This window comes from Cetorhinus maximus, chromosome 8, assembly GCF_964194155.1.
Source record: "Cetorhinus maximus chromosome 8, sCetMax3.hap1.1, whole genome shotgun sequence".
NCBI lineage: Eukaryota > Metazoa > Chordata > Chondrichthyes > Lamniformes > Cetorhinidae > Cetorhinus > Cetorhinus maximus.
The window spans coordinates 739,647-764,752 of NC_135886.1; the positions used below are offsets into that span (position 1 = coordinate 739,647).

At 42.5% G+C, this 25,106-nt stretch overlaps 1 protein-coding gene across 2 annotated transcripts in view; it reads right to left on the reverse strand.

The window, feature by feature from the left end:
- Positions 1-7,570: 7,570 nt before the first annotated feature.
- Positions 7,571-25,106, reverse strand: part of LOC144683228 (decorin-like) — a 70,854-nt gene continuing 53,318 nt past the window's right edge. The window contains exons 3-8 of one of the 2 annotated variants that reach the window (XM_078546185.1): positions 23,494-23,606; positions 21,848-22,061; positions 18,871-18,984; positions 18,562-18,655; positions 13,524-13,662; positions 7,571-8,040 (exon numbers count right to left, since the gene is read on the reverse strand). In XM_078546185.1, the coding sequence (XP_078402311.1) occupies positions 7,906-8,040; positions 13,524-13,662; positions 18,562-18,655; positions 18,871-18,984; positions 21,848-22,061; positions 23,494-23,606 (809 nt within the window). In that variant the 3' untranslated portion in view covers positions 7,571-7,905. Of the gene's footprint in view, positions 8,101-13,523; positions 13,663-18,561; positions 18,656-18,870; positions 18,985-21,847; positions 22,062-23,493; positions 23,607-25,106 lie in introns of both variants that reach the window. The other variant, XM_078546184.1, reaches the window with a different exon arrangement.

Sequence of the window (25,106 nt, forward strand, 5' to 3'; positions counted from 1 at the left end):
GGAATCTAGCTCCAAGGGATTTCCCAGTCTATGCTGCTTTCTAGCAGTCAAAGTTAAAAGTTATAAGTTGAAGTTATGAGGTATAATTTTACCTGATCCTACATCAGGTCACGATTTAAAATCCTGAACATTGTGGCTTTCTTTTACTCTCCATCTCCTCCTCTGGGCACTAACTCCTTGCTTGGGTGCATTGGCTGTACTTTGAGATGTACTATGGTGAAAGGTGCTTTATAAATGAAAGTCTTTTTTGACAACTCAATGAGCACCTCACTGGAATTGTTGTGATTGAACTGTGAGCCTTGACAATGTGCAGCAATAGGCCATTCCAGCCCCGATCAATCTTGTTAACACCCAATGTGCACTCAAGTACAATTGCAGCTGGGGCGCAAGGTAATGATCAGGAGCAGGGAACCCTGGCTAATTTTTCAACACCAATGGCACCTTTTATATAATCCCCAATGAACCCTGTTTGGGGTCAAACACAGATCCAGGGTGGAATTTTCCAATCCTCCCGGCAATGGGTTTCGTGTCGGGTGGGAGTGGAAAATTTGGAGAGAGGCCAAGGCTAGATGTGAACGGAGATTTCAATCGCTTGTCAGCCCCGCCCTGGAGGAACCTATTGTGGGAGGGGCTGGAAAATTCCAGCCCAAAAATCAGAATCCCACCTGCGGGAAATCAGTTCGGAATTTTCCCCTCACCACATTCATGGCCGGCTAATGGCGGGTCAGGTATCCCTCTGATCCATGTTGGGAATGCCATTTGCATCCATTCGCAATACAATGGAAGGGATACTAGGGAGAATAACCGGAGGGAGCTCTACCTGCATGTTGTGAGATAGCAGGAAGATGGGGAAGATCCAAACATTGATGGGGAGGGAGAGTGAAAGCTGGTCTCAAATTAAAAATACAGCCCAAAGTTGTGCAGTTTGAAATTGAAACTGGAAAAGAATCTGGAAGAGGACCCGAGGCAGTGTGGGTAGAGGTCACAGCTGGACTCAGGGGCCCTTTCAGGGGGCATCCTCAAACTGCTTAGAGTCACAACATTGAAATAGAATTAGAGCTGAAAGAAAAGAGGAAGACTTCCTTGAGAATGTTCAAATGGAGCCATTGCCTTTTTTTGTGCTTTAAATAGAGACTACATGAGTCATTGGCTCCATTTGAGCATTAACAGAGAAGAATATAATAATGGAGAATGCAGGCACCCATTTAGGAGGCATAGCTACTGCATACCTGCCTGATCATCAATGAAAGCCTCTCATCTGCTTTCTCAATTGGCATGGATAACGGGCCAAAGGGCATCCAGTCATTGCTCATGTGCAAGTTAAGGTTGATCAGCAAACCAGGTCAGAGATTGCAGGAGTGCCTTTGTTAAGGTGGCACATTTCATGAATGCATCCAAACCTCTTCCATCCCCTGTAGGATTGAGATGTCAAGTATCAGGATTGGCATCTTGGTCACCTAGATCTGTGAGTTTGCGCCTCAGTTGCAAGACTATATCAGTGTAAAGCTGGTAGCACAGATGCAGCTCTAGGGCATGACAATGGCTTTCTGTTTGCAAATGGGAGGACTACTAAATTTGCTCAGTATTCATTAATCTGTTGCATTTATCAGTCCAAAGGGAGGAGGATTGAATAATGGAGCCTGTGCTCAATATTGCCTTCTTGATGGCAGTGATCTGATTGAGGATCAGCGTTGCTTAGTGCAGATTGGAGAGGAGGCCTGGCCAGAGGCCCATGATCCAGGGGATCCCCAGCAACACCAAGAGGATGAGTAGGTTAGACTCATCCCACAGAGGCAACTCACACAACCAAGGATCTACCAAAGAAACTTTCCTATCTGGAGATGAATGACAATCCCCTAACAGTGTCCCTGAATTCACCGCTGTGCTCAATCTATTTGCCTGTGGATTGTTCCAGGGATCCATCGGAGACCTATGTGGCATCTCATCCAACTCAACACACAAATGTATCAAGGAGATGACAAATGCCTCCTACAGTAATGCTCATCATTATGTGATGTTTACACTCGATGAAGCTAGCCAGGCTGCTAGATTTCTGGGATTTGCAGCCATGACAGACTTCCCTAGAGTACAGAGTGTAATCAATTGCACACATGTGGCTTTGATAGCTCCAGGGCAGCAGACCCTGATGTTCATTAACAGGAAAGGGTTCCACTCCATGAACATTCAACTGGTGTACGATCATCAGAAGCACATCATGCATGTTTGTGCCAGGTACCCTGGGAGTTCCCATGTCTCCTACATCCTGAGTCACTCCCAGGTGCCTCAAATATTTAAAGGGCTTCAGCGATTAAGGGGTGGCTGCTTGGGAATAATGGAAATGTGCTCAAACGATGGCTCATGACACCCGTGCGTCGTCCTCAGAGTGCCTCAGAGGAGAGATACAATGCAGTGCATAGGTCGACATGATCAATCATCGAGCAGACCATTGGCATCATGAAGATATGCTCCCAATGTTTGGATCGCTCAGGTGCCGCTCTGCAGTACTCTTTGCACAGAGGGTGTCCAGTCTCATCATGGTCTGTTGCCCCTTCACAAACTGGCACTTCAAATGGGAAGCGAGGCATGGTGCAGGCTGAGGGCTCCTCGGACAATGAAGAGCAGGAAGGGCTAGAAACTGAAGAGGGAGATGGGGCTCAGCTTCCATGTGAAGATGAAATCGAAGAAACACGACGTGGAAGATGTGCCCATGTCACACTGACAGTCACAAGAATCCAGGAGGAGTAAGGTGCAGGCAGTGGGACATGGCCATATTCCTTCTGTCCCTTAGTGCCAGGCCAGTGCACTGAAAGGCCTTTACAACCAGTAGCATCGAGAGCAAGTTCAGTATTCAGACGCGCACCTTCAACCCTCACAATTCAGCAAGGTCTAATCTTTGGAAATGTCAGCAGCGAACCCTGTATCCATGCGCTCTGGGAAGGGAAAGTCAGCACAACAGCACAAACACTGCGTTAAAGGACTTGATGCAGTCATAACCACCAGAATGAGCAACTTTTAGCAGACACTGAGATGTGCACATGGTTGGCGAGGCCATCATGGCTGCAGGTCTCGTGCTTTGGCACTGCCAATGACGCCAGCCTTCTCATTATGAGGAACAATTACAGTTACCCCGCCAATGCTTTGAGCACCTCCAACTCCATGTTGTCTTGTAAGGAGCAGAAGTTACTAATGCATTTTGCAGACATTTCCAGTAAAGAGTTTGACATTTCTCCCTCACATAACACAAAGGCCAAGTAACTATCATGACTCAGCTACACATCACATGAAGGTGAGGCTCACAAATGGAGGTGAACTCTTAGTGGGAGCATGGCCCACCCTCGCAAAAAGAGGGCAAAGGATGTGTATGCGCAATGCTTTCAAATGATGAGACCATTCTCACAAACAGCAAGTGTATTTCCACAGCTGCATTATATATACAGTGATTGAACACCTGTCCCCCAGAAGTGATGTCAAAGTTCCTTAATTTTTCTAACCCCACCGCCACATCCCCAACATCTGTAGTGGAGGCTGAGGCAGCCTGCAGACTGCGATATCCTATTAACTTTGATGGTTTTGGCAGGCATCCTCTAGAGTGCTGAGACCAGGGGGTTCTGGTCTACTTTGGGTCTCCTGCTGTGGGGCAGGTGCACCCTCCTCAGCCTGTGGAGCTGGAGGTGGTGGGGTCACAGGCAGAGGTGATAGGGATCGGCTGGGCGCTCTCGGAGACACCTTGGTGGATGGCCTCGGGGTTTCCAGCTGCTGCTTCTCCTCCCTGTGGGTGCCCGAGGGCTCCTGCCTAACTCCTCAAGGAGAAGGGGCTCCTGGTGAAAGGTCAAGGTGCCCCACCCCTCTCTTGCCTAGCCGCTGATGGATCCCACCAATGTCTGTAGTGGTGGAGTGCAGGTCTGAGTGCAAATCCGGCACCAAGGTCCCTAAGGCAGCTGCCACCCTTCCCATAGGGGCCTCAAGGCACTCGCAAGTTGCAGATACAACATCAGACAGAACACGGACAGACCACTCCATCCTTTGCTCTAGCTGCTGACTGCCTCTCGGACCTCTACCTGCTTTTCCGCCACCTGTCCTTGCATCTCCAGCATGTTTGAGAAGGCTGTTTGCAGAGGCACATCATCTGACTCAGATTCAGTGGGTGCCTGATCTCCAGCAGTTCTCGAAGTGCCAAAGACTTGGGCTGTCACCGTCTCTGACTGTTGTGCAGCTGTGTCAGCGAAGTGTTCCCCGAGACTAATCTCGGTCCATGACCCAGCGCTGTTGGAGGGTGCAGGTGAACACAGCAATGGTTCTTCCTCTGATGCATCCTCAGCATCCTCCTCTGAGGTAGCCTGAGGGTTGGGGCTCATGGTAGCTCTGATGGTTTGTCTGGGCCTGTTGGTGCCTGTAAGAGAGAGAAGATAGATTTTGTTCATAAGCAGGCAGAATGCAACCGTGCCTGTCATTCATTGTGATTATCGGGATGTGATCAACTCATGGAGGGCTCATCCCTACTGGCTTGCTGGGAGAGGCTGATCTCACCTTCCCCACGGGAACGACCTCTGCCCTCGCCCGCCAACTTGGCGGCATCCTCCTCAACGTGGGTCAGCTCCTGGGTGTCGGACATCTCTTCCCCCATCTGGGGTGTGACCCTGTGGTTGTGGATGAGCTTGGCCTGAATGAAGATAAAAGGGATGGGACATAATGAGAAGAGATGGAGCAGAGATTGGGAAGCATGCATGCCCGCTGTGTGTGCTGAGCCCTCCCCAATAAGGGCTGAGGATAGAGTTTGTGCAGCATGGTAGATGAGACGCTGGTGATGTTAAAGTGTCTGTGAGACAATCATTGCTGATGTGTCCCCCGTTAATATTGTGTGATATCCCTGAGCAGTGTAACCCTCTGAGTGCATGATACCATTCTGAGAGTGTGAGATTGGAGTGAGCTGAAGGTTGACTTAGCCTTTTCGGAGCGGATGAGATCATTCATCCTCTTCTTGGCTGGATTGTGTTTCTCGGGTGGGTGCCCAACGCCCTGACCTCCCTTGCAACCGCTTCCCAGGCTGGCAAGGTGAGGCTGGTGGGCCTCATGGAGCAATCTCTCGGCTAGAGGACATCCCACTGCTGGCAGACCCCATGGATAAGGGCCTCAAGGCAGTCATTGCTGACCCTCAGAGTAACTTTTCTCCACAGTGCAGCCACACCAAGATGTTTCCTGACAGCCAGGTGACCTACTGAGAGTAATGTATATATTCAGTTGGCATTTAAATATGGTGCCCAGACCTTCGATCCCATTAGGGATCGCAGGACGGACGGGTCAGTGCCCATCCCGCCCTGTGTTTCAGAGAGCTACTTGCCAATGCATAAGTAATGAGCTTCCGAGCATGAAATCGGGTGCAATTTCCCACCATGCCACCCAACGGGATTCACACCTCAAAACCCGTCCGTCACCGCACTTAGTCTCTGGAAGGGGGAATTTCCGTGCTAGGTCATTGAAAGAGCTGTTTAATGAGTCCCTCTCCCTCACTGTTTCCACATGAAATCTGTTATTTACATAGATCCAACCAACACCTAACGTGTTCAATCTTTCATTTTGGTAATAAATACAAGGCATTGCTGATCAGCCACATCAAACTTCAAGGCCAGAATCTTCGGGTCAGCAATTGGGGGCGAGCCCCACTCACCAATGCATAAAATGATGCGCGGTGGCATCAGGCATGCATCCCGACATCACCGCGCCTCATTCAGATCTTCAGTTTGGTGGGCACGCACTGGAGTCGGCTGTGCACCCGCCGAACTGTCAAAGGCCTATTAAGGCCATTTAAACAGCAATTAAAATAATTAACTGAGCTGCCCGTCCAACCTTAAGGCTGGCAGGGGGCAGGTGAAGAGCCCAGGCGGCCTTCGCATTTATCATGAAACCCAATCCACGGGCGGGATGAGGTTTCATGAAGGTTTTTAAACTTTATTAAAAATTTTCAATAAAATTCATAGACATGTCCCAGTTCAGACTGAGAGCTTTCCTGGTGTGTCTCAGTCAACTAGTTGTTGAATCGACTGGAGTGTTGAAAATGTAATGTTGAATATACTGGGGCCTACAGAGACTGCACAAATAATGTACAGGGCTCTATATAATGTGGCACTTTGTATCTGGATCAAAATAGCCCACTAAAAAAAATTGCAATTTTCCTCTTATTATTTTGGGGGAGAATTTTCTCCCTGTCGGGGGGGATTGGGCTGGAGCGTCCGCGCCGATCGGCTGGGCGCCGCCATTTTCTGTGGGAGGGCCAATTAAGGCCCGCCTAGTGTGACCGCTCAGCACTGCCTGTGCGGGTGGGGGGGAGGAGGTTGAGTCGGGGCTTGCGCACAAAAGAGTGCAGAAATCTCCCTGAGGCACAGAGCTGCTTCAGGGGGGTCAATTTGATATTTAAAAATTTAAATAAAGGGAAAAAAAATTCTTAAGACATGTCCCCTCATATGACAGTGTCACATGAACTGGGACATGTCAATGAATTTTATTGAAAATTTTTATTAAAGTTTAAAAACCTTCATGAAACCTCATCCCGCCCGTGGATGAGGTTTCATGATAAATGCGAAGGCCGCCTGGGCTCTTCACCTGCCCCCTGCCAGCCTTAAGGTTGGACGGGCAGCTCAGTTAATTATTTTAATTGCTGTTTAAATGGCCTTAATAGGCCTTTGACAGTTCGGCGGGTGCACAGCCGACTCCAGTGCGTGCCCACCAAACTGAAGATCTGAATGAGGCGCGGTGATGTCGGGTTGCATGCCTGATATCACCGCGCATCATTTTATGCATTGGTGAGTGGGGCTCGCCCCCAATTGCTGACCCGAAGATTCTGGCCTTGAAGTTTGATGCGGCTGATCAGCAATGCCTTGTATTTATTACCAAAATGAAAGATTGAACACGTTAGGTGTTGGTTGGATCTATGTAAATAACAGGTTTCATGTGGAAACAGTGAGGGAGAGGGACTCATTAAACAGCTCTTTCAATGACCTAGCACAGGCATGATTAGCTGAATAGCCTCTAGCCCTTTAAGATTCTTTGGAACAGACTCAACAAGATCAATCATGCACTTATGTGTCTCCATAATCTGGAATTATATTCAAATTGGAACAAAATAATTTCCTTGTCCCTCCCTCTTTCGATTGAAGAACGGAGTCAGTTCTGCTTAAAATTACTTAGGAGACTGTCTTTAAGTGCATTTTATTCTACTGTTCCAAATATGAAGAAATAACCCCCACCCCCCTTTTCATCATCTTCAGAGCTTAAACAATACTTTACATTCACGGCTGCCAACATGCTGTGCAAATTCATGTGACTTTCTTCAAATCTTTGGCACTTACAGCTTTCTGGTGTTGGAGCGTGCAGTACCATACATATCATCACTGGCTCAGCACTTCGATTGTAGCAATCCCCTCGCATACATTCTTCTTGATGCAGACCCCTACCCCCTGAAGGATTCTAGAGTATTGTGTACCTGGTGTTATTGCTGACAGAACGATGGTGATAATAAATGCATGATACATTAAATAGACTGTTTACCATCAAATAAGACCATAATTTCAACATGGACATTCTGTAACATTTTTATTATGCAAACTGCAAAAGAAAGCTTCCTCTTTATGAACTCGTTATTTGTGCATATTACAGTACATGACGCAGAACATGCCCGTGTACAATATTGACTCAAGAAATGGTAAACGTATAAAAAATGGTGAAAAAAAATCCACTTAAACTAGTAGCAGAGTGAATGTTGTGAGTGTAAAAGGAAAATGTTGCTGCTATATTTTACTTTCATATTCGCTATTCAGCAGTTTGATTAAGGAAGACAACTGTACAAATGGAAGTAAGTGATCTGGAGTTGGGTATCTGGCACCAATTTCAGTCCTTATTTATAATGAGGCTTTAGTTGGGTCTCTCCAGTTGGATAAATATCCAGTCTAAAGCACAGCGGAAGACTCCCGGCTCAATTTCCCAGTATGGAATAGGGTTCCCGTACAGGCTGATCCTGCTGTATGGGCTCTTCATTGGATCATCAATCTGAGGACAAAAGTCACCACCTTTTATATGAGCTATCTGGTTGTCATTGAGATAGAGGGCCTGTAATTTGAATAATTAAATAATTAATAATTATAATTAAATAAAATAAAACCCAATGAATTCTGAACATAATAATTACTTCCAACAAACTGCAAAAACAGAACTCAGCGTAATCACTTTTATCAGGGATTGTGAAATAGGCTTACAGAATTCTAGAAAGGTTACAGGAGGCCACTCGGCCCATTGTATCTATGCAGGAGCAATTCAACGTGCAATTTTGTTTCTTCAGATAGTTATCCGATTCCCTTTTGAAAACCACGATTGAATATGCCTCACCACACTGTCAGGCAGTGCACTCCAGGTCCTTACCACTTGCTGTGCACAAAAGCATTTTCACATGTCACCTTTGGTGCTTTTGCCATTCACATTAAAGCTATGTCCTCGGGTTCTCGATCCTTATGGCAATAGGAACAGTATCTCCCTCTTTACTCTGTCCAGACTCCTCATTATTTTGAAATAGAATGACAAACTTTTCATTGTACCCTCCTAGTACAAATCTACCTAGTACACATTGCATAGAAAACTTGACCACATGCATATTCCACAAGTGGTGTTGAAATAATTAAGGATGAAACTGAAAGAGCCGAAGAAATCTTAGTAGTCTTGACACGAATGATGTGCAACCAAAGCAAGGAATAAGGAATTGCATTTATGAAGGGTCTTTAATGATCTCAGGACGTTCCAAAGTGCTTTATTGCTAATTGTTTAAATGGAGGAAGGATGGTAGCCAATGTGAACACAACACAATCCCATAAATAACAAATAATGATCAGAAAATCTGTTTTAGTGATGTTGTTGGGGGATAAATATTAACCAAGACAACAGAGATAACTCTCCTGCTCTTCTCCAAAATAGCATCATAGGAACTTTTACATGAAAGAGTAGACAGAGTCTTGCTTTAATGTCTTATCTGAATATTGGCACTTTTGACAATGCAACTCTCTTTCAGCACTGCACTGGAGTGCCAGCCTATATGTTTATTCTTAAGTCTCTGGAATAGGACCTGAACCCACAACCTTCTGACTTAGAGGCTGAAAGCTATCACTGAGCTTCAGCTGGCATTGTAAACAACATGGCTAAAACAATAGTATACAGATCAGAGGAGGTTATGGTCAGACTGTTGTTACCATCTTGATAGATACTGATAACTTTTAAAAAGAAATTTAAATGTCCAGTTACGAGTCAAAAGAATGGTACAAGATTTCACATTTTAAAACTTTTACTGTAACAAATGAATAAAGTAGCACTTTTCACCAAACACTATTTTCTTTTGGTAAGCAATTTATACTTTATACTATGGAAAGGACCATTCCCCTTTTATACTTATCACACATCTCATTCTCCATGGAATTACAGTCCTTATAGCAAACAGTTCACAGTTGATCCCTGCTTCCAATGGTTTCCAGTATCCCTGTTTCACCAAGTTGTAACTTCGAGTGGCTGTATCCTCAGTTTTCAGTGTTTCTTAAATCCACCATTAGCAGTAAAGCCTGTTCTGATGATGATTCTTCTTCCCCCTGGTCATGCCAGGACAAATCTCCCGGAATCCTTAGATGGCCACAGGCTATGTCTCTTTGACTAGAGACCATCACCCTCCTGCATTCAGCTATGGTTGCTCAAAATCCAAAAGCAGCCCCCTCTCTCTGCTGGCTACACAGAACTGCTACCTGTGATATTCTTTGGCTTGTAGGGAAGCCTGTAACCTGATCTCAAAAATGTCATCTTCCCCATGGCAACATGAAAGACATTAATCTTGCATCCAGGTAGAAATGCTGATTAGCTATTCTTGACCCTAACTTGCTTTCATCTTTGAAGTTCACAGCACAACAATTTACAACTCGATACCTTCAACACATTACTTGGACTTTGGGAGACTCAGAGTATACCCATTGTGAACTCAGAGACTGCTGCCATTGTCTCCACCTCCATCTTTGCACCTACTTTCTCATAAAACAACCTAAGCCTTCCTTTGATGTCTAACAATCAAACCACCCAGGCTTATTGTCAGACAGACTTCAGAGCAGATTACATGATGCCCTACATTTACCTTAAATTTAAAGCTACAGTTCCAAAACATAATCTTATAAACCTCACAAGTGTAACACTGTCCAGTGTTCTGGTCAGGCCCCACCTTGAGTAATGCATTCAGTTCTGGTTGCCAGGAACCAAAAGAGGCATTTCTAAGGATTCAGGGCAATGCTACAAAACATTGTCAGGGGTCTGAGTTACAACAACAGACTGGAATAACTTGAGCTTTACAATCTGGAAAGGAAAACACTGAGATATAATCTTCTAAAGGTTCTGTTAAAAGAATAGCAAAAGTTAATCCAGAATAATCAAACTGGGAGCGTAGAATGAAGAATCACTGGTTTAAATAAAAAAAGTCAGCTTCAGAATTATTCAAGAAATCCTTTCAAACAAAGCTGATTAATGTGTGGAATAAACTTCCAGACAGAGTAGTGGAGCCAAGAACAGTGGAATATTTCAAGATGCAATTGGATGTTATGATGGGAGGCTGTTAGGATCTCTTTAAATAGATGAATGAATATTGACTGAATGGCTTTCCTCATTCTTAGGTCGATCATTTATTCACAAACAACACCCTCTGCCAGGTGGCAAGAACAAGAAGTTTCTGGGTGATGAAGAAACACAGCTTGAGATATTGAATGTTTTTCTCATGAGGACATTACCGCTCATTCACTGATCGCAGCCAACTTGTGCCCTGGAATGGTACTCTAAAACTCTACACCTACATCATAAAACTTTGCACAGATTTTTGATTCCTATAAAAGCAAAACAATGAGTATCTGCTTTGTTCATAAGCCAAAATATTCTGAAGTGTTTTGCAGCAGAGAACAGAAAAACAAAAGTGTTTTTCACGTGGTGAAAATGCAAAGTCACCATTTGGATTTCCCAACAAATCAGAAAAGCCAAAAGCAAGCTACAAGGTTGATAGTTTTTCATCTCCTTCCTCAGTAAGTTCAATCAGTGAGAAACCCGAGGGAAGTAAAATTATACCAGGGCAGAAATATAGCTCCGATACCTTTGAATTGAGAAGATTGAGGGGTAATCCTACAAAAGCAACAAAGTGATAATTAAACAGAATTGAACAGAGCTTTGACCACACTCCATCTGGAATACTCTGCTCAGTTTTGGACTCTGAACCTCAAAAATAGTATTTTGGCCTCGGAAGTGGGTAGAGGACAGATTTACCAGAATGATACCAGGGTTAACTTATGAGGATAGGTTGCATAAATTTGGTTTGGATTTTCTTAGAAGGTTAAGGGGTAATCTAATTTAAGTCTTGAAAATGATAGAGATTCAATTGGTTAGATATGGGAAAACTATTTATCATAGTGAAAGGATTCTAAACAGGAAGCCATAATTTTAAAACTGGAGCTATGCTATTTTCGAGTGAAACTGGGAACAAAGAATAATGGAAATCAGGAACTCTCTGCTCACAAGGCTGTGGAACGTCAGTCAATTGATTTTTTAAAGACTTAGATCGCTAATTTCTGTTGAGTAAGTGTATTGAGGGGTCTGGAGCAAATGTGGGTAAAGGACGTTAAGGTACAGATCAGCCATGACCTACTTGAATAGCAGGACAAGCTGGAGAAGCTGAATGGCCTACTCTTGCTCTTCTCTTCATGTTCCAGAGTACACCAGGGGGAAGCGAGCTGGCTTTCAACATCTTTTGAGATTCCTTGCCACATACTTCGAAAGTGAGACAAGGGCAACAAACAGGTTAGTAATCACCTTCAAATTCCTGTTTTCTCAGCTATTTCTGGACTCATTAATTTTTTCATTTGTATTTTTTAAGGCAATTTAATCAAAATCTCCCCTACATATTTTTCCATCATTGTCTCAAGGCAGTGAAATATTTCCACAAGCCCTGCTTTCCAACTTCCATCATGCCTAACTGGTCATTCTTCATTCATAAACCTAGATAATAGCTGCAGGCTGTTCAACATTGGGCGGTTTTGTAGCTGGAATCATTAGATTGCAATTGATGTGGGAATTTTCACTTATTTTTCCCTCCTTTAACTCACGGATGATGAGAGCAATTGTAGTATTGCCCCAGCTGAGATCAACTAATCCAGCACAGTTCAAGGATCTTTTGGGCCTGTTTAATTCTGCTCAACATTGACTCATGAACTTATCAACTGAACCTTTGGGACAGAGTGAACCAAAGTTTCTTAAGGAGAGGGAAAATTCCTCTGCAAACTCAACCAAAATTGGGTGGAAACATGGCAGAAACAACAGGCAAATGTGATGATGAGGCCTATTGCCACCTTGCAAATGGAATTTCCCTTTACCCAACCCCCATTAGGACTGCAGTTGCCCTCTCCTTCTCAGCCCTCCATGTGCGATAGGGACTAGGCCACCAGACATCTCTTCTTAGCCCTTATGTTTGCTATGGTGTAGGCCCTGGGCACTGGGTCTGAGGAAGTCCCCTTCTGCCAGAATGTCACCCTGAAGAAGACAATTTGCCTCCACACCCCCCGCTCCCCACTCGGTTCTTTGGAAAATCATAATTTGGAAAACATTTACCAAGTAATTATTAATTTGTTACAACCTAGTCATGCAATTATCCAGTGAAGTAATTGTAAAACTTTGCTCTATGACTGTGATATTAAAGGATTCATTATTTAAGGAGGGAATTAATAGAAGTGTCCAAAATTATGGAGGGCTTTGATTGATAAATAAGAAGAAATTGTTTCAATTGGCAGGGGATTGGTAACAGAGGACACAGATTTAAGATCATTGTTAGAAGAACGAATGGTGATATGAGGAGAGGTTTCTTTATGCATTAAGTTATTTTGATCTGGAAAGGGCTGCCTGAAAGGGTGAAGAAAGAAAATTCAATAGTAATTTTCAAAGGGGAATTGGATATGTAATTGAAAATAAGAAAAAATGCAGAAAAATTTGCAGGGTTAAGGAGAGAGAGCAGGGAGTCGATCATGCTTTCAAATAACCGGTGCAGGCAGGATAAACCAAATAGCCTTCTTTTGTGCTGTAAGATTCTATGAAATGTTCTCATAAAAAGCTAAGGTGCCTGATGCTCCTGGGGGCTCTCCCGTGTAAGTCCCGAACACATTCCAGCCTATTAAGATTCCAAGATAGAAAAAGTAATTGCATGCATGTCACCTATCTAAGCTTGATCACAGGGGCAGTCAGGAATGTCTAAATACTTTAACTCAGTCAAAAAAAATCTGTCTCTCAGAGTTTAACAAATTGGTTTTATGTTTGGAGGAGTAAGCTGGTTCCTTTCCATCTTTTCAGGCCTCCATAAGCAGACAAAACAGGCAATCAAGACCTCACTTCCCTCACTGCCATAAGGTAAAGCCTTATGGAAAACTTAGGGAAAACTGGTCTCTCATTCTAACATCACCCATTTCACCTCCTGAATGTCAGCACCTTACCATGATGTTTTTGTGCTGTGGTAGACCTGGAGGAATGGCAAACAGTCTATTGTTGTCCAAGTGGAGATCCTGGAGGTTTGGCATGTGGCTGAGAGTCTTATTCGCAAAATACCTGATTTTGTTGGAACTCAGCCTCAACCTGCAAAGAGTAAAAGAAAGAGATGAGGACCATAAGGAGATCTGGGCAGCACACTGCTGTGAAAACTCAAGAGAACTTCCTTAATAAGTGATGGGCAGATTAGCCATTTGGAATATTGGGAGTGTCCTGCGAATGGTTCCATGGCAATGCCTTATCGGCGCTCCCCTCCATCCATGGGAATCCCAAAGAATCCTGTTCACTTTAAGGGGAAACAACCCCCTAGGGCAAAAAAGGGACCTCAAATGGAACATTCAGCTAATTTGGATGGCAATATAGGGCTTGGGATTCCTGTTTTGGAGAAGAATAGAAAAGACTCATGTGTGGAGTGGGTGAAGAATTTGTGGTGGAATCTGATTTTATGTAAAGTAATTGCAGTGCCCCTTTAAATTCTGGTGGGGAGGTGCTGGGGTAGCAGACATACAAAAATACCCTGTCTAAGTGAGTTCCTGGGAAATCTTAAGAATGATAATCCCTATTGAAAGAGGGAAATGGTGGTGTAGTGGTAATATCATTGGGCTAGTAATCCAGAGGTCTAGGCAAATGGTCTGGGGACATGGGTTCAAATCTCATAGCAGTTGGTGGGAAATCAATCCGATTAATAAAGCTGGAGTATTAATAAATCTGGAGTATGGAGCTAGTCTCAGTAATGGTGGCCATTAAATTGTGGTTAAAAACCCATCTGGTTCACTAATGTCCTTCAGGGAAGGAAATCTGCCATCCTTACCTGGTCTGACCTACACATGACTCCAGACCTACAGCAACATGGTTGACTCTGAAATGGCCTAGCTAGCCACTCAGTTTAAAGGGCATTTAGGGATGGACAACAGATGCCTGTAACCCATGAAAGAATAAAGGGGAAAAAGCATCTTTTCCAAGCAAAGATAATTGATCCTAAAAAATATTGATTATCTTCAACCGAAGCCTCTTTATACTCATAGAATCACAGAAAGTTTACGGCACAGAAAGAAGCCACTGGGACCATCATGTATGCGCCAGCTGAAAAAAACAAGCCACCCAGCCTAATCCCACTTTTCAGCTTTCGATCCGTAGCCCTGCAGATTACGGCACTTCAGGTGCATAAACCAGACACCTTTACAATGAGCTGAGAGCTTATGTCTTTACTACCCTTTCAGGCAGTGAGTTTCAGACCCCCACCACCATCTGGGTGAAAAATAACTAGTTCTGTTGGGAACTGAAGAAAAGCATAAGTTGTTTTTTTATAGAAAAGGTCTTTTCCGGGACTCACTTACATCCTTGAAAATGGCATTGAGTTGCTCCAATTTACCAGGCCTCAATCGGGGTCAGTGCCTTTGACGAGCACTTTTAAGCAGTGGCAGCCCATCCTGTCCCGGAAGCTAGCCCACTACCTGTGGCCTGGGAAGCTATCAGTGCAACTGGGAGTGGCTGGGTGTTCCACATGTTGCACTTACACTGGCAGTGCAGGATTTGAGGGATTTTATCCTTAACTAACCCAAATTGTTCTGGGTCCAAGCCAAGTTCTGAGCAGCTAAACTTAAATAAGATTGTATTTGTTTGTATTTAGAGTTTCCTACAACGCCGTCGATTGCTTTACCTCGTGCACTTTAAAACATTTTCCAGATCATAGCTGTGTGTGCACCAAACTTCCCACATGCATAATTGTGATTTTCTGAAAGGCTTTAACAGCTGTTTTTGTTTTTAAGCTGCATCATTCTTGGATCAGCAGCATCACAACGTAACACATCAAAAATGAATGGATCCCAACATCTGTCTTAGGCCTGGTCTACTCTCATCTTTGTTAGCGTCTGCTGTGATTGGAAAACAACACAGCACCGTAAAAACTGTATTGCGCCCAGAGGCCATTCCTCACGTTCATCTAGACGTGTAGTGTAAGGGCAGAACTAGGTTAGACGTGAAGCGGTTCTTCTTTTCCCGGAGAATGATGTACCTGTGGGACAGGCTGCCTGCTCTTGTGGTGAATGCTGATTAATTGAATTCCTTCAAACAAGATCTGGGCCTATATCTAGCTAGGGTAGGGATGACCTTGTATAGGATGTTGTTACCATTATGGGGTTTATAATATCCTTACGTTTTGGGACTGTAGCTTTAAATCTAGGTAAATGAAGAGGGTCATGTGACCTGCCCTGTAGTCTGCCTGACATTAAGCTTGACTGGTCTGATTATTAGAGATTAAAGGAGGCCTCAGGCTGTTTTACTGAGAAGAAGGCACAAGATGTACATGCTTGGAGACAATGGCTACAGTCTCTGAGTACATCATGGGCAGAATTTTCTCGTCGCTGCCCGTCATTCTGATCTTCTGTTTGGTGGGCGCACACCGGACTCGGCTGCACACCCGCCATACTGTCAAAGGCCTGTTAAGGCCATTAATAAATTAATTAACCAAATTGACAAGGCTGCCCATCCAACCTGGGTTGGCGGGGGGGCAGGCGAAGAGCCCAAGAGGCCTCCGCGTTTTGCATGAAACCTCATCCACGGGCGGGATGAGGTTTCATGAAGGTTTTATTAAATGAATAAAAACATTTTTGACACTTCCATAAGCATATCCCAGCTCATGTGACATTGTTACATGAGGGGAGAGGTCTGAATAATTTTTACCTTCCCTTTTTTATAAACTTTAAAAGTGAACTTTATCTCCCTGAGACAGAGCTGTGCCTCAGGGAGATTTCTGTGCTCTTTCGCGTGCATGCCCAGACTCTCCCTCCTCCCCCCACCCGCACAGGTAGCGCTGAGCGCTTAATTGGCCCGCCCACATAAAATGGCGGTGCGCAGCCGATCACAGGTGGCGATTGGCTCTGCACCCGCCCATGCCTGCTCCTGACCGGCCCGCCCAACCGGCAGGAGATTCTGCCCCACGTAGACCCTGAGATTCTGAAAGTCCCAGCAAGGTGTTGTTAGTATTGGATTGTAAACAATTGTGCTATAAACTATCCATTTACTTCCAAGATGAAAGATAGCTAATTAGCATTTCTACCTAGATACAAGGTTAATGCGTTTCATGTTACCATGAGAAAGAGGACAGAAGAAACCATTATTGATACCAGGTTACAGGCTTCCCTAGCAATCCATGAATATCACAGGTAGCAATTTGTTTGGTGTGGTCTGCAGACCTCTGAGAGACAGAGAGCAAGAGATAGAGGCAGTCAGTCCTGAACCTGAAGCAGAGAAAATGCTGACGTGGTTGTTCACTATGCAGAAAGCAGGTAGGAGCTTGTACTCAATTTGAAGTGACTGAGTTCATGAAGATTTGAAGGAGGCTAGAGGATTTACCTACTAGCTTGGGCTAGTGGGAAGGAATCTGTACTGTAACCCTCACAGTGAAAGTCAGTTCTGTGATTAGAAGCTATCCAGCTGGGAAAGTAAACAGGAAGCAACTCATTGGAAGCTGGGAACAATTGTGAACTGTACACTATAAGGGCTATAATTCTATGGAGATTATAATGTGTGATAAGTATAAAGAAGAATTGTCTTTCTGTAATTCAAAGTACAAGTTGCCACAAAACGAAAATAGTGTTTAGTCAAGAGTGGGTTTTTTGAGTCATTTGTTACAGAAAATGTTTAAAAATTCAAAATCTTGTCTGGTCATTCTTTCAGCTAATAACTGTAAATTCGAAGCTCTTTTTAAAAGTTATCGGTCTCTACGGAGATTGTAACAAGATAGATATCTTCTTGCATTAATCAGAGCCAATGTGATCTCATGGACCAGTTTGGATTACCTACAAGGATCAAAGATGAATGTTCAGTCTTGTTTTCCCTGCATTCCTCAAGGGCTCCTTTTATACTTTCTAACTGGAGATTTCCCAGGAGATTACACAGTGTCAGGTGATTGAGAAGTATGTAATATGATGGATTGGGCACCACAACTAGTGGAACAAGCTGGATGGACCAGGAGCTCCTTACCTATAGTGGGTTCTGTAGGTTCATAGACAATAAATATTAGCAAACTGTTCAACATTGCAGCCTAGCCTAACCCTGAGTCATGCCCACTTTCCACTCTGTGCCCTTAAGGATTGGCAGCCCTGTTCCAATAGGATTACATTAAAATGGTTAGAAATTTTCATTATGCTAGGGTTTATGAGATTATATCACAAAGAAAAGGAGGAAAGGGGCAAAACATTCACTCCATGGACTAACATTTAGAAACTGTTACCTAATTACCACAAATTTCAGGAGAAGTGAATGTCCGAAGTTGGAAAGTGCAGTCAATTTCTGGACAATTTTTAAAAATACTTACGTGTTGCCTGATCACTAATTACTTTTTAAATTTATCACACCATCAGAATGGACTGGGACGCATGCCTGAAATGTTTTATAGCTGATCAGTAAGCCCCAGCTATTAACCCTATTGCTAGATATTCCTGTGATTCTTGGTCAGCACAAGTGACAATGGGATAGACACGAGTAAATATTTCACCATCCCCAGAAATAGTATACTGCTGTCTTGACGTTGCTATGTAAATAAATGGATAGGGGCACATTAGGAAAACTTGGGAATTTAACTGTTTAGTGAGGGAACTGTGAAAGCTGAGAATCAGAGTTTAATTGCAATCTCCACTGCAAGCTAGAACTTAAGATCAAATGTGTGTTTTCTTTGTTTAAATATGATTGCTCCTCCTTTTTAAGGCATGTTCAATTTTTGGAGAGTACATTTCCATTTCCCTTTATCTTTTAAACATTCTTGGAAGAAGTATGCATGCTTTCACTTTAAAATAGCCGTGGGGTTAAATTCAAGCAACAACAGAGCTGGGAATTCCGGATTAGGTTCTGATGAAAGGTCATCGGTCTGAAACGTTAACTTGGTTTTTCTCTCTTCACAATGCTACCTGACCTGCTGATCATTTTGCAGCTTTTCCTGTTTTTATTTCAAACGTTGCATTTCAGAGTTGATTTTAAATACTGCACCTGACCAAAGTGCTGAGGTTTTTGAAGTCATCCACTTCCACTTTGAGAATTTTATTGCGATCGAGATGCATCTCAGATATTGAACTTGGCAGGTCTTGGAAACAAATCAAAAGGAGTGAGAACATATTAGCATATTAGTTTATGACTTACGTAATACTACAGGGCCCTTCTATTACAGTAGTTACAAGTAAGAGGTTTAAATATCGAAGATTTAATTCAGCTGTGTCATCGGAAATCGTGAACTCTTGACCACTTTAGTCTCAAAATATTACAAATTATTTTGGGAAGTTAGATAAGAAAATCCCTCACCTTTCGGAATTTCAGAAAGTCCTGTCTCAGTAATCCGGAGATATGACAGCATTTTCAACCCTTGAAAGGCTCCCTTTGCAATTCCTTTTGGCATCAGTGGATTCCTACTTAATTCTATAGAGATTAGAGACATTTGTTAGGAAAGTAAAGTGTTACAATCCCAGTTGATCTTAATACTGGACAAGTCAGATCCCAGGGTGAAACCTGGCTTGATAGATCCTAACTTTTTAAAGATAACCCATGGAGATAAGTTACTGAACATATTCACAGGAGTCTGCTGATAAACTTTTAATACAAAGAATAAAATATTTATTAAAACAAGAATAAATGAGCTATACTACACCGGGAAAAAAGGTTGGAAAAATCTCAATACAAACTCAAGAAGATGATTCAAATTCCCACTATTCCTTTATCCCAGCAATATCTTTACAGACACAGAAACCAGTGAAGAGTTACCAATAGCTTGACACAAAAGCTTCTCGCTTGGAACTGGCATAGTTGCAAATTGTTATCTTCGAGTGAATTCCTGAGCATTCACTTGGTGCTTCTCACGCAACTCACTTCTCTCCCCAAGACACCCAAAGACCTCACTCTAAACCCACTGTTTCTTCAACCGAGAGCAAACAGATGAGTTCCCTAAACCCAGTATTTCAGTAACACCTCTGCTGAACTGATCACTTTATAGAGTCCTATAACTGATCTATTCAGTTAACTACTGTCCCAATAGCCTTGTAGCTTTTCTTCCCATAGAGCTTAAAAATCCCTGTCTGCTCTCTCTGACACACACACACTCTGACCTCTCCCCCTCGCAACTCCTGTCTTTCCCTGTGCCTGTATCACTGGATCCCTGTCGCTAGGCAACAGCAAAGCTTTTCTACTTCATGTTTTGTTTCCAAAATCACTGAACTTTTAACCCCTTTCAACCCGTCTCTTTCAATTCAGGGGTTGTAAAACTTCAATAAAATGTATATATACAAACAAACCCAAAAGGCCTGAAACCTTTTAGCCACAATCCAGGCTCCGAGGCACCAAGGTTCATAAACAAAACCTAAATGAACCTGAAATCATTTTTACTTTTCTTAACACACAAATATACGTATGAATTCAATTTAAAATTATACATTGTTCATAACAAAAACTTTTCAATATATATTTTTATTTTCCTAGCTTTGAACCTATTTTATGTACCACTTAGAATTTGACAAGGTGGAGGATGACCAGTTGGACCATTTTGTCTGTCAGTTTTCTGAATGAGTTAACCACTTGGTTGCATTATTCAAACATTTGACATTTTTCTTTATTTTTCAAGTATCTATCAACTTCCATTTTAGGGGCTATTGTGGATTTTCCTTCTGTCACTATTTCTGGAAGGGCATTCCATGTTTTAATGACTATCTGTACAAAAGCATTCTCTCATCCTCTCCCTTGTTCTTTTGGGGATGGTTCTAAAGATATTTTCCATAGTTACAGATTTACCTAACAATGGAAATAATATTTTTCTGTTTAAATCAAATTTGAACAATTCAATCAGGTTTCCTCATGTTCTAAGGGTGAAAAGAAAAGTTTCTTTCGTCTTTTTTTTCATAATTAAAGCCTCTCGTCCCTGATCTGTACCCTCTCCAGAGCCTTAACATCCTTCCCAGATTAGGGCACAATAGATTTTTTTTGAGAAAATATAATGCAGGCCACTGAGTTGCTTCTTTCAACACACTATGTGCAATTCAAACAATCATGGATTCAATCCAAAACAAAAACAGAATTACCTGGAAAAACTCAGCAGGTCTGGCAGATGCTGCCAGACCTGCTGAGTTTTTCCTGGTAATTCTGATTTTGTTTTGGATTTCCAGCATCCACAGTTTTTTTGTTTTTATATCTATATGGATTCAATCCAATTCATTTTATTTGTGAAGAAAGGTAACTGATTATCGAGGTGATAGCTGTGCAGAATTTCTAAGATCCTGACCTAACATCACAACTAACGTTATACAGCCCAGTTGGCTGCATTCCATTGATGACTGTTCCACGTTTCCACTCGGACTCGAACCACGGGATTTCATTGAGTACCTGATTTCCTAATCTCCAGTAATCCAAATGACCTAATTAGATTTGACAATAATTCTGACTCTGACACCCACCAGCTGGTACAGATATTATCTGTTATGAACCGTTATGTAAACCAACATGGATAAATCAAATTCCTACAAGATAAATTGTGTCTTACCAGAATGAAAAACAATATTGGAGCATGTTTCTCAGGTTGCCAATTGAAAGGCAGTTTGAAGGGAAAAAATTCTTCTTGCCAAATCAACCAGCAAGGTGAGACAAATATATTTATTGCCAGAAGAAAAGATACAAATCAATAATCAGTTGTAACCATGAAAAGGGTTGACCAATCAAAATGGATTGTCCTGCTTCACACAAGCAGTATAAAGCAGGAGATAGGGCCTACTTAAGATAGAAACCTCAAAAATTGGCTGCGAAGGTCCAGTACCACAAGCATCAGACTATCAGGATAAAGAAAAGAAGATAAATGAAGAACCTTTTCCAAACACGTCCATAAATTAAAACTTTAAGCAGTCACCAATATTTCATTGCTTCTTCAAAACCTATTGCCAGGTTGTTAGGAATGATTCATTCCTGTGAGAGGATCAACAGTGAAAGATGGTGAAAATGCCCCCAGCCTATCTATCTGAACTGTTTAATTTTACAGGCAGGTTGAACAATTGCACTGGTGTTATAGCTGATAATATTGACATGAAAACAACACTTCACATTTTTTTAAAACTAGTATCTGGTCAATGATGCAGAGGTTTGAGTTTAAAAAGTTCCCATATGGCTCTCCCACATTAAAGTTTAACATAATTCACTGACAATTGCAATTATCATGAATTTAAGGGTCTTTTCTAACAAATAATTCTTCCTTAATATCCAATTATTTGATCAAAAATATTCACACAGGATTCAGAATTTTTCATACCGAGAGCAAACATGTTGGACATTCCGTCAAAGGGTTCCTTTTTCACATAGTTTATTTTGTTGTCACATATGTGGAGTTCAACAAGAGTCTTTGGCATGTTCTCTGGAACGCTACTGATTAGATTCTTGGAAAGATACAGCCGTCTGAGATTGTGAAGAGAGGAAAAGGCCTTGGGGTGGATCCTTTGCAGCCTGTTGTTCACGAGAATTAAAATCTAAATTAAATTAGAAACAAACAGAGAGAAAATGAATTGAGAATTCAGGAACAGACAAAAGTGTAACATTCAGAGTGAACAGTGACAGTGGGGACTCTCATTCATTGCCAGTGAATATCAGAAAATCATGTGTGTTCCTTCAGTGTACACCTAGTAAAATTTTCCCAGAAGAAAGAAGATGTTGCATTTCATATTATGCTCTATGAAACCTCAGGACACGCCAATGCGCTTTGCAGCCAATAAATGCTTTTGCAGGGTTAGCACTGTTGTTATTTAGGAAAGGTGGCAGCCTATTTCAGCACAGCAAGATCCCACAAATAAGTAACAATGGCCAGCTACTCTGTTTCGGTGTGTATATTGGAGGGATAAATATTGGCCAAGATTCCTCCACCCTTTTCAAAATAGTGCCATCAGACCTTTTACACCCACCCTAGAGGGCAGACAGAGCTTTAGTTTAACATTTCATCTGAAAAGCGGCACCTCTGACAGTGCAACACTCCCTCAGTACTGCACTGAAGTGTCAGCCCAGATTATGTGCACAAATCTCTGGGGCGGGACTTGCGCTCACAACCTTCTGTGAGAGTGCTACCACTGAACCATTGCTGACACTTAGCTCACACATTGAAAGAAAAACTTCTGCTCCCTATGCACTTCCATATAAATATTGTTTATTTTATTATACTTACTTGTGGAATTGTCATAAAAGTATAATTAAGTATAAGTATAAAAGTATTATTGTGATTTATTGTAAAAGTAGGTTAATCGTGGGGTTTTGATAGTTTGTCTGTGTGTGTGTTTGTAGAATTTAATTGAGTTGGAGACAGCCGATCTGGAGAATTTAACTCATCAAAAGTAGCTAGGGTTGAAATGCTAAATATGTAAACATGGCTGAACTTTTAGAATGTGAGGTGAGGAGAATTTGCATTTTTAGATAAATGAGAGTAGTTTGAATTTCAAAGAGATGGTAGGATGTTACATCTAGCCAGAGAAGCTAGGCCAAGCAGTGTGTTTATTTTTCTCAATATGCAAACAATGGAATTTGCATTAAAAGGGAGAAACATGTATAAAGCAGAATGAGGCTGTGTGTTGAAAGGCATTTCAGATCTACCAGAAATTTGAAAAGCCTCCAGTAATTGTGCATTAAGCTGCTGTCTACAGAAACCAAAGCTGGGAAAAGCTGCTTTGAATTCTACTATCCAGGGTATTGTGTTGACTTGCCTGGATCTGTTTAAGTTTTTTTTACAGTTGCCTTAATGGGGGTATAAATGGAAGCCAAATTAATTAGGATTTTAGGAGCTATTATAGTGGTAATTTGTAGACCTATATATGTGCTTGACACAGCCATTCACAGCTATCACCCAGTTGTCAGGGGAAAATCACATTGTAAAACATCAGGCTCGTTCTCATCAATGGGATTGTTTAGTTTACTCACCAGAAGGTTTTTCAGATTTTTGAAATCATTTTCCTTCAGCTCTCTAATCTTGTTATTCTGAAGATCCAGCAAAGTAGTCTCAGGTAAAATGTATGCAGGTACTTTCGCGAGACCTATGGCAGGCAAAAGGTTATCTTAAACCATTTCAATCTTTGCCTCGATGTACCTTATTTGAAGTATCTAAGATTCTGTACAAAAGGTAGATTAATTGATGAGCTCTAAAGATAGCATTAACTTTTGGCTGAATTTAATTCGCATTTGAAATTGCACAGATTATTTGATTGTGGAGCTGCCTTTACATCATTCTTGCTCGTTATACTCCAGCTAATTTCAGGTAACTGGCCACAGTAACACAGGGTGACCATGTTCCTCTCCGATGAATGCAGGACACCTGGTAAAATCAGTCGTATTCAAGCGAGTTCAATCAGAAAAATGCTGCACTAAAGTCCAAATTAAGATCAATTTCACAGAAGGAAATAGTGCACAAGAACAGGGAATAGCTTTTGGTGCTTTTTGTTTGAAGCATCCACACTAAGTGTGATAAACGAGCACTTTGCTAAATCATGCTGTGTTCTTCTTTCGTTAATGGAGCGAATACGTTCAAATTATTGCCTCAGATTTAGTGCATACGGATGAAAACTTGGGTTGGTAAAGTCTTTTAATCAATTGAGAGGTGATCTGAAAGTGTGTCCATGGCACTGTATGGTAAGCATACAGTCCCTCACTTCACACAGAATCACAGAATCACACAGTGCAGAAGAGGCCCTTCGGCCCATCGAGTCTGCACCGACACGTGAGAAACACCTGACCTACCTACCGAACCCCATTTACCAGCACTTGGCCCATAGCCTTGAATGTTATGACATGCCAAGTGCTCATCCAGGTACTTTTTAAAGGGTGTGAGGCAACCCGCCTCCACCACCCTCCCAGGCAGTGCATTCCAGACCGTCACCACCCTCTGGGTAAAAAGTTTTTCCTCACATCCCCCCTAAACCTCCTGCCCCTCACCTTGAACTTATGTCCCCTTGTGACTGACCCTTCAGCTAAGGGGAACAGTTGCTCTCTATCCACCCTGTCCGTGCCCCTCATAATCTTGTACACCTCGATCAGGTCGCCCCTCAGTCTTCTCTGCTGCAACGAAAACAACCCAAGTCTATCCAACCTCCCTTCATAACTTAAATGTTTCATCCCAGGCAACATCCTGGTGAATCTCCTCTGCACCCCCTCCAGTGCAATCACATCCTTTCTATAATGTGGTGACCAGAACTGCACACAGTAATCCAGCTGTGGCCTCACCAAGGTTCTATACAACTCCAACATGACCTCCCTACTTTTGTAATCTATGCCTCAATTGATAAAGGCAAGTGTCCCATATGCCTTTTTCACCACCCCACTAACATGCCCCTCTGCCATCAGAGATCTATGGACACACACGCCAAGGTCCCTTTGTTCCTCAGAACTTCCTAGTGCCATGCTGTTCATTGAATACTTCCTGGTCAAATGACTCCTTCCAAAGTGTATCAGCTCACACTTTTCAGGGTTAAATTCCATCTGCCACTTATCTGCCCATTTGACCATCCCGTCTATATCTTCCTGTAGCCCAAGACACTCAA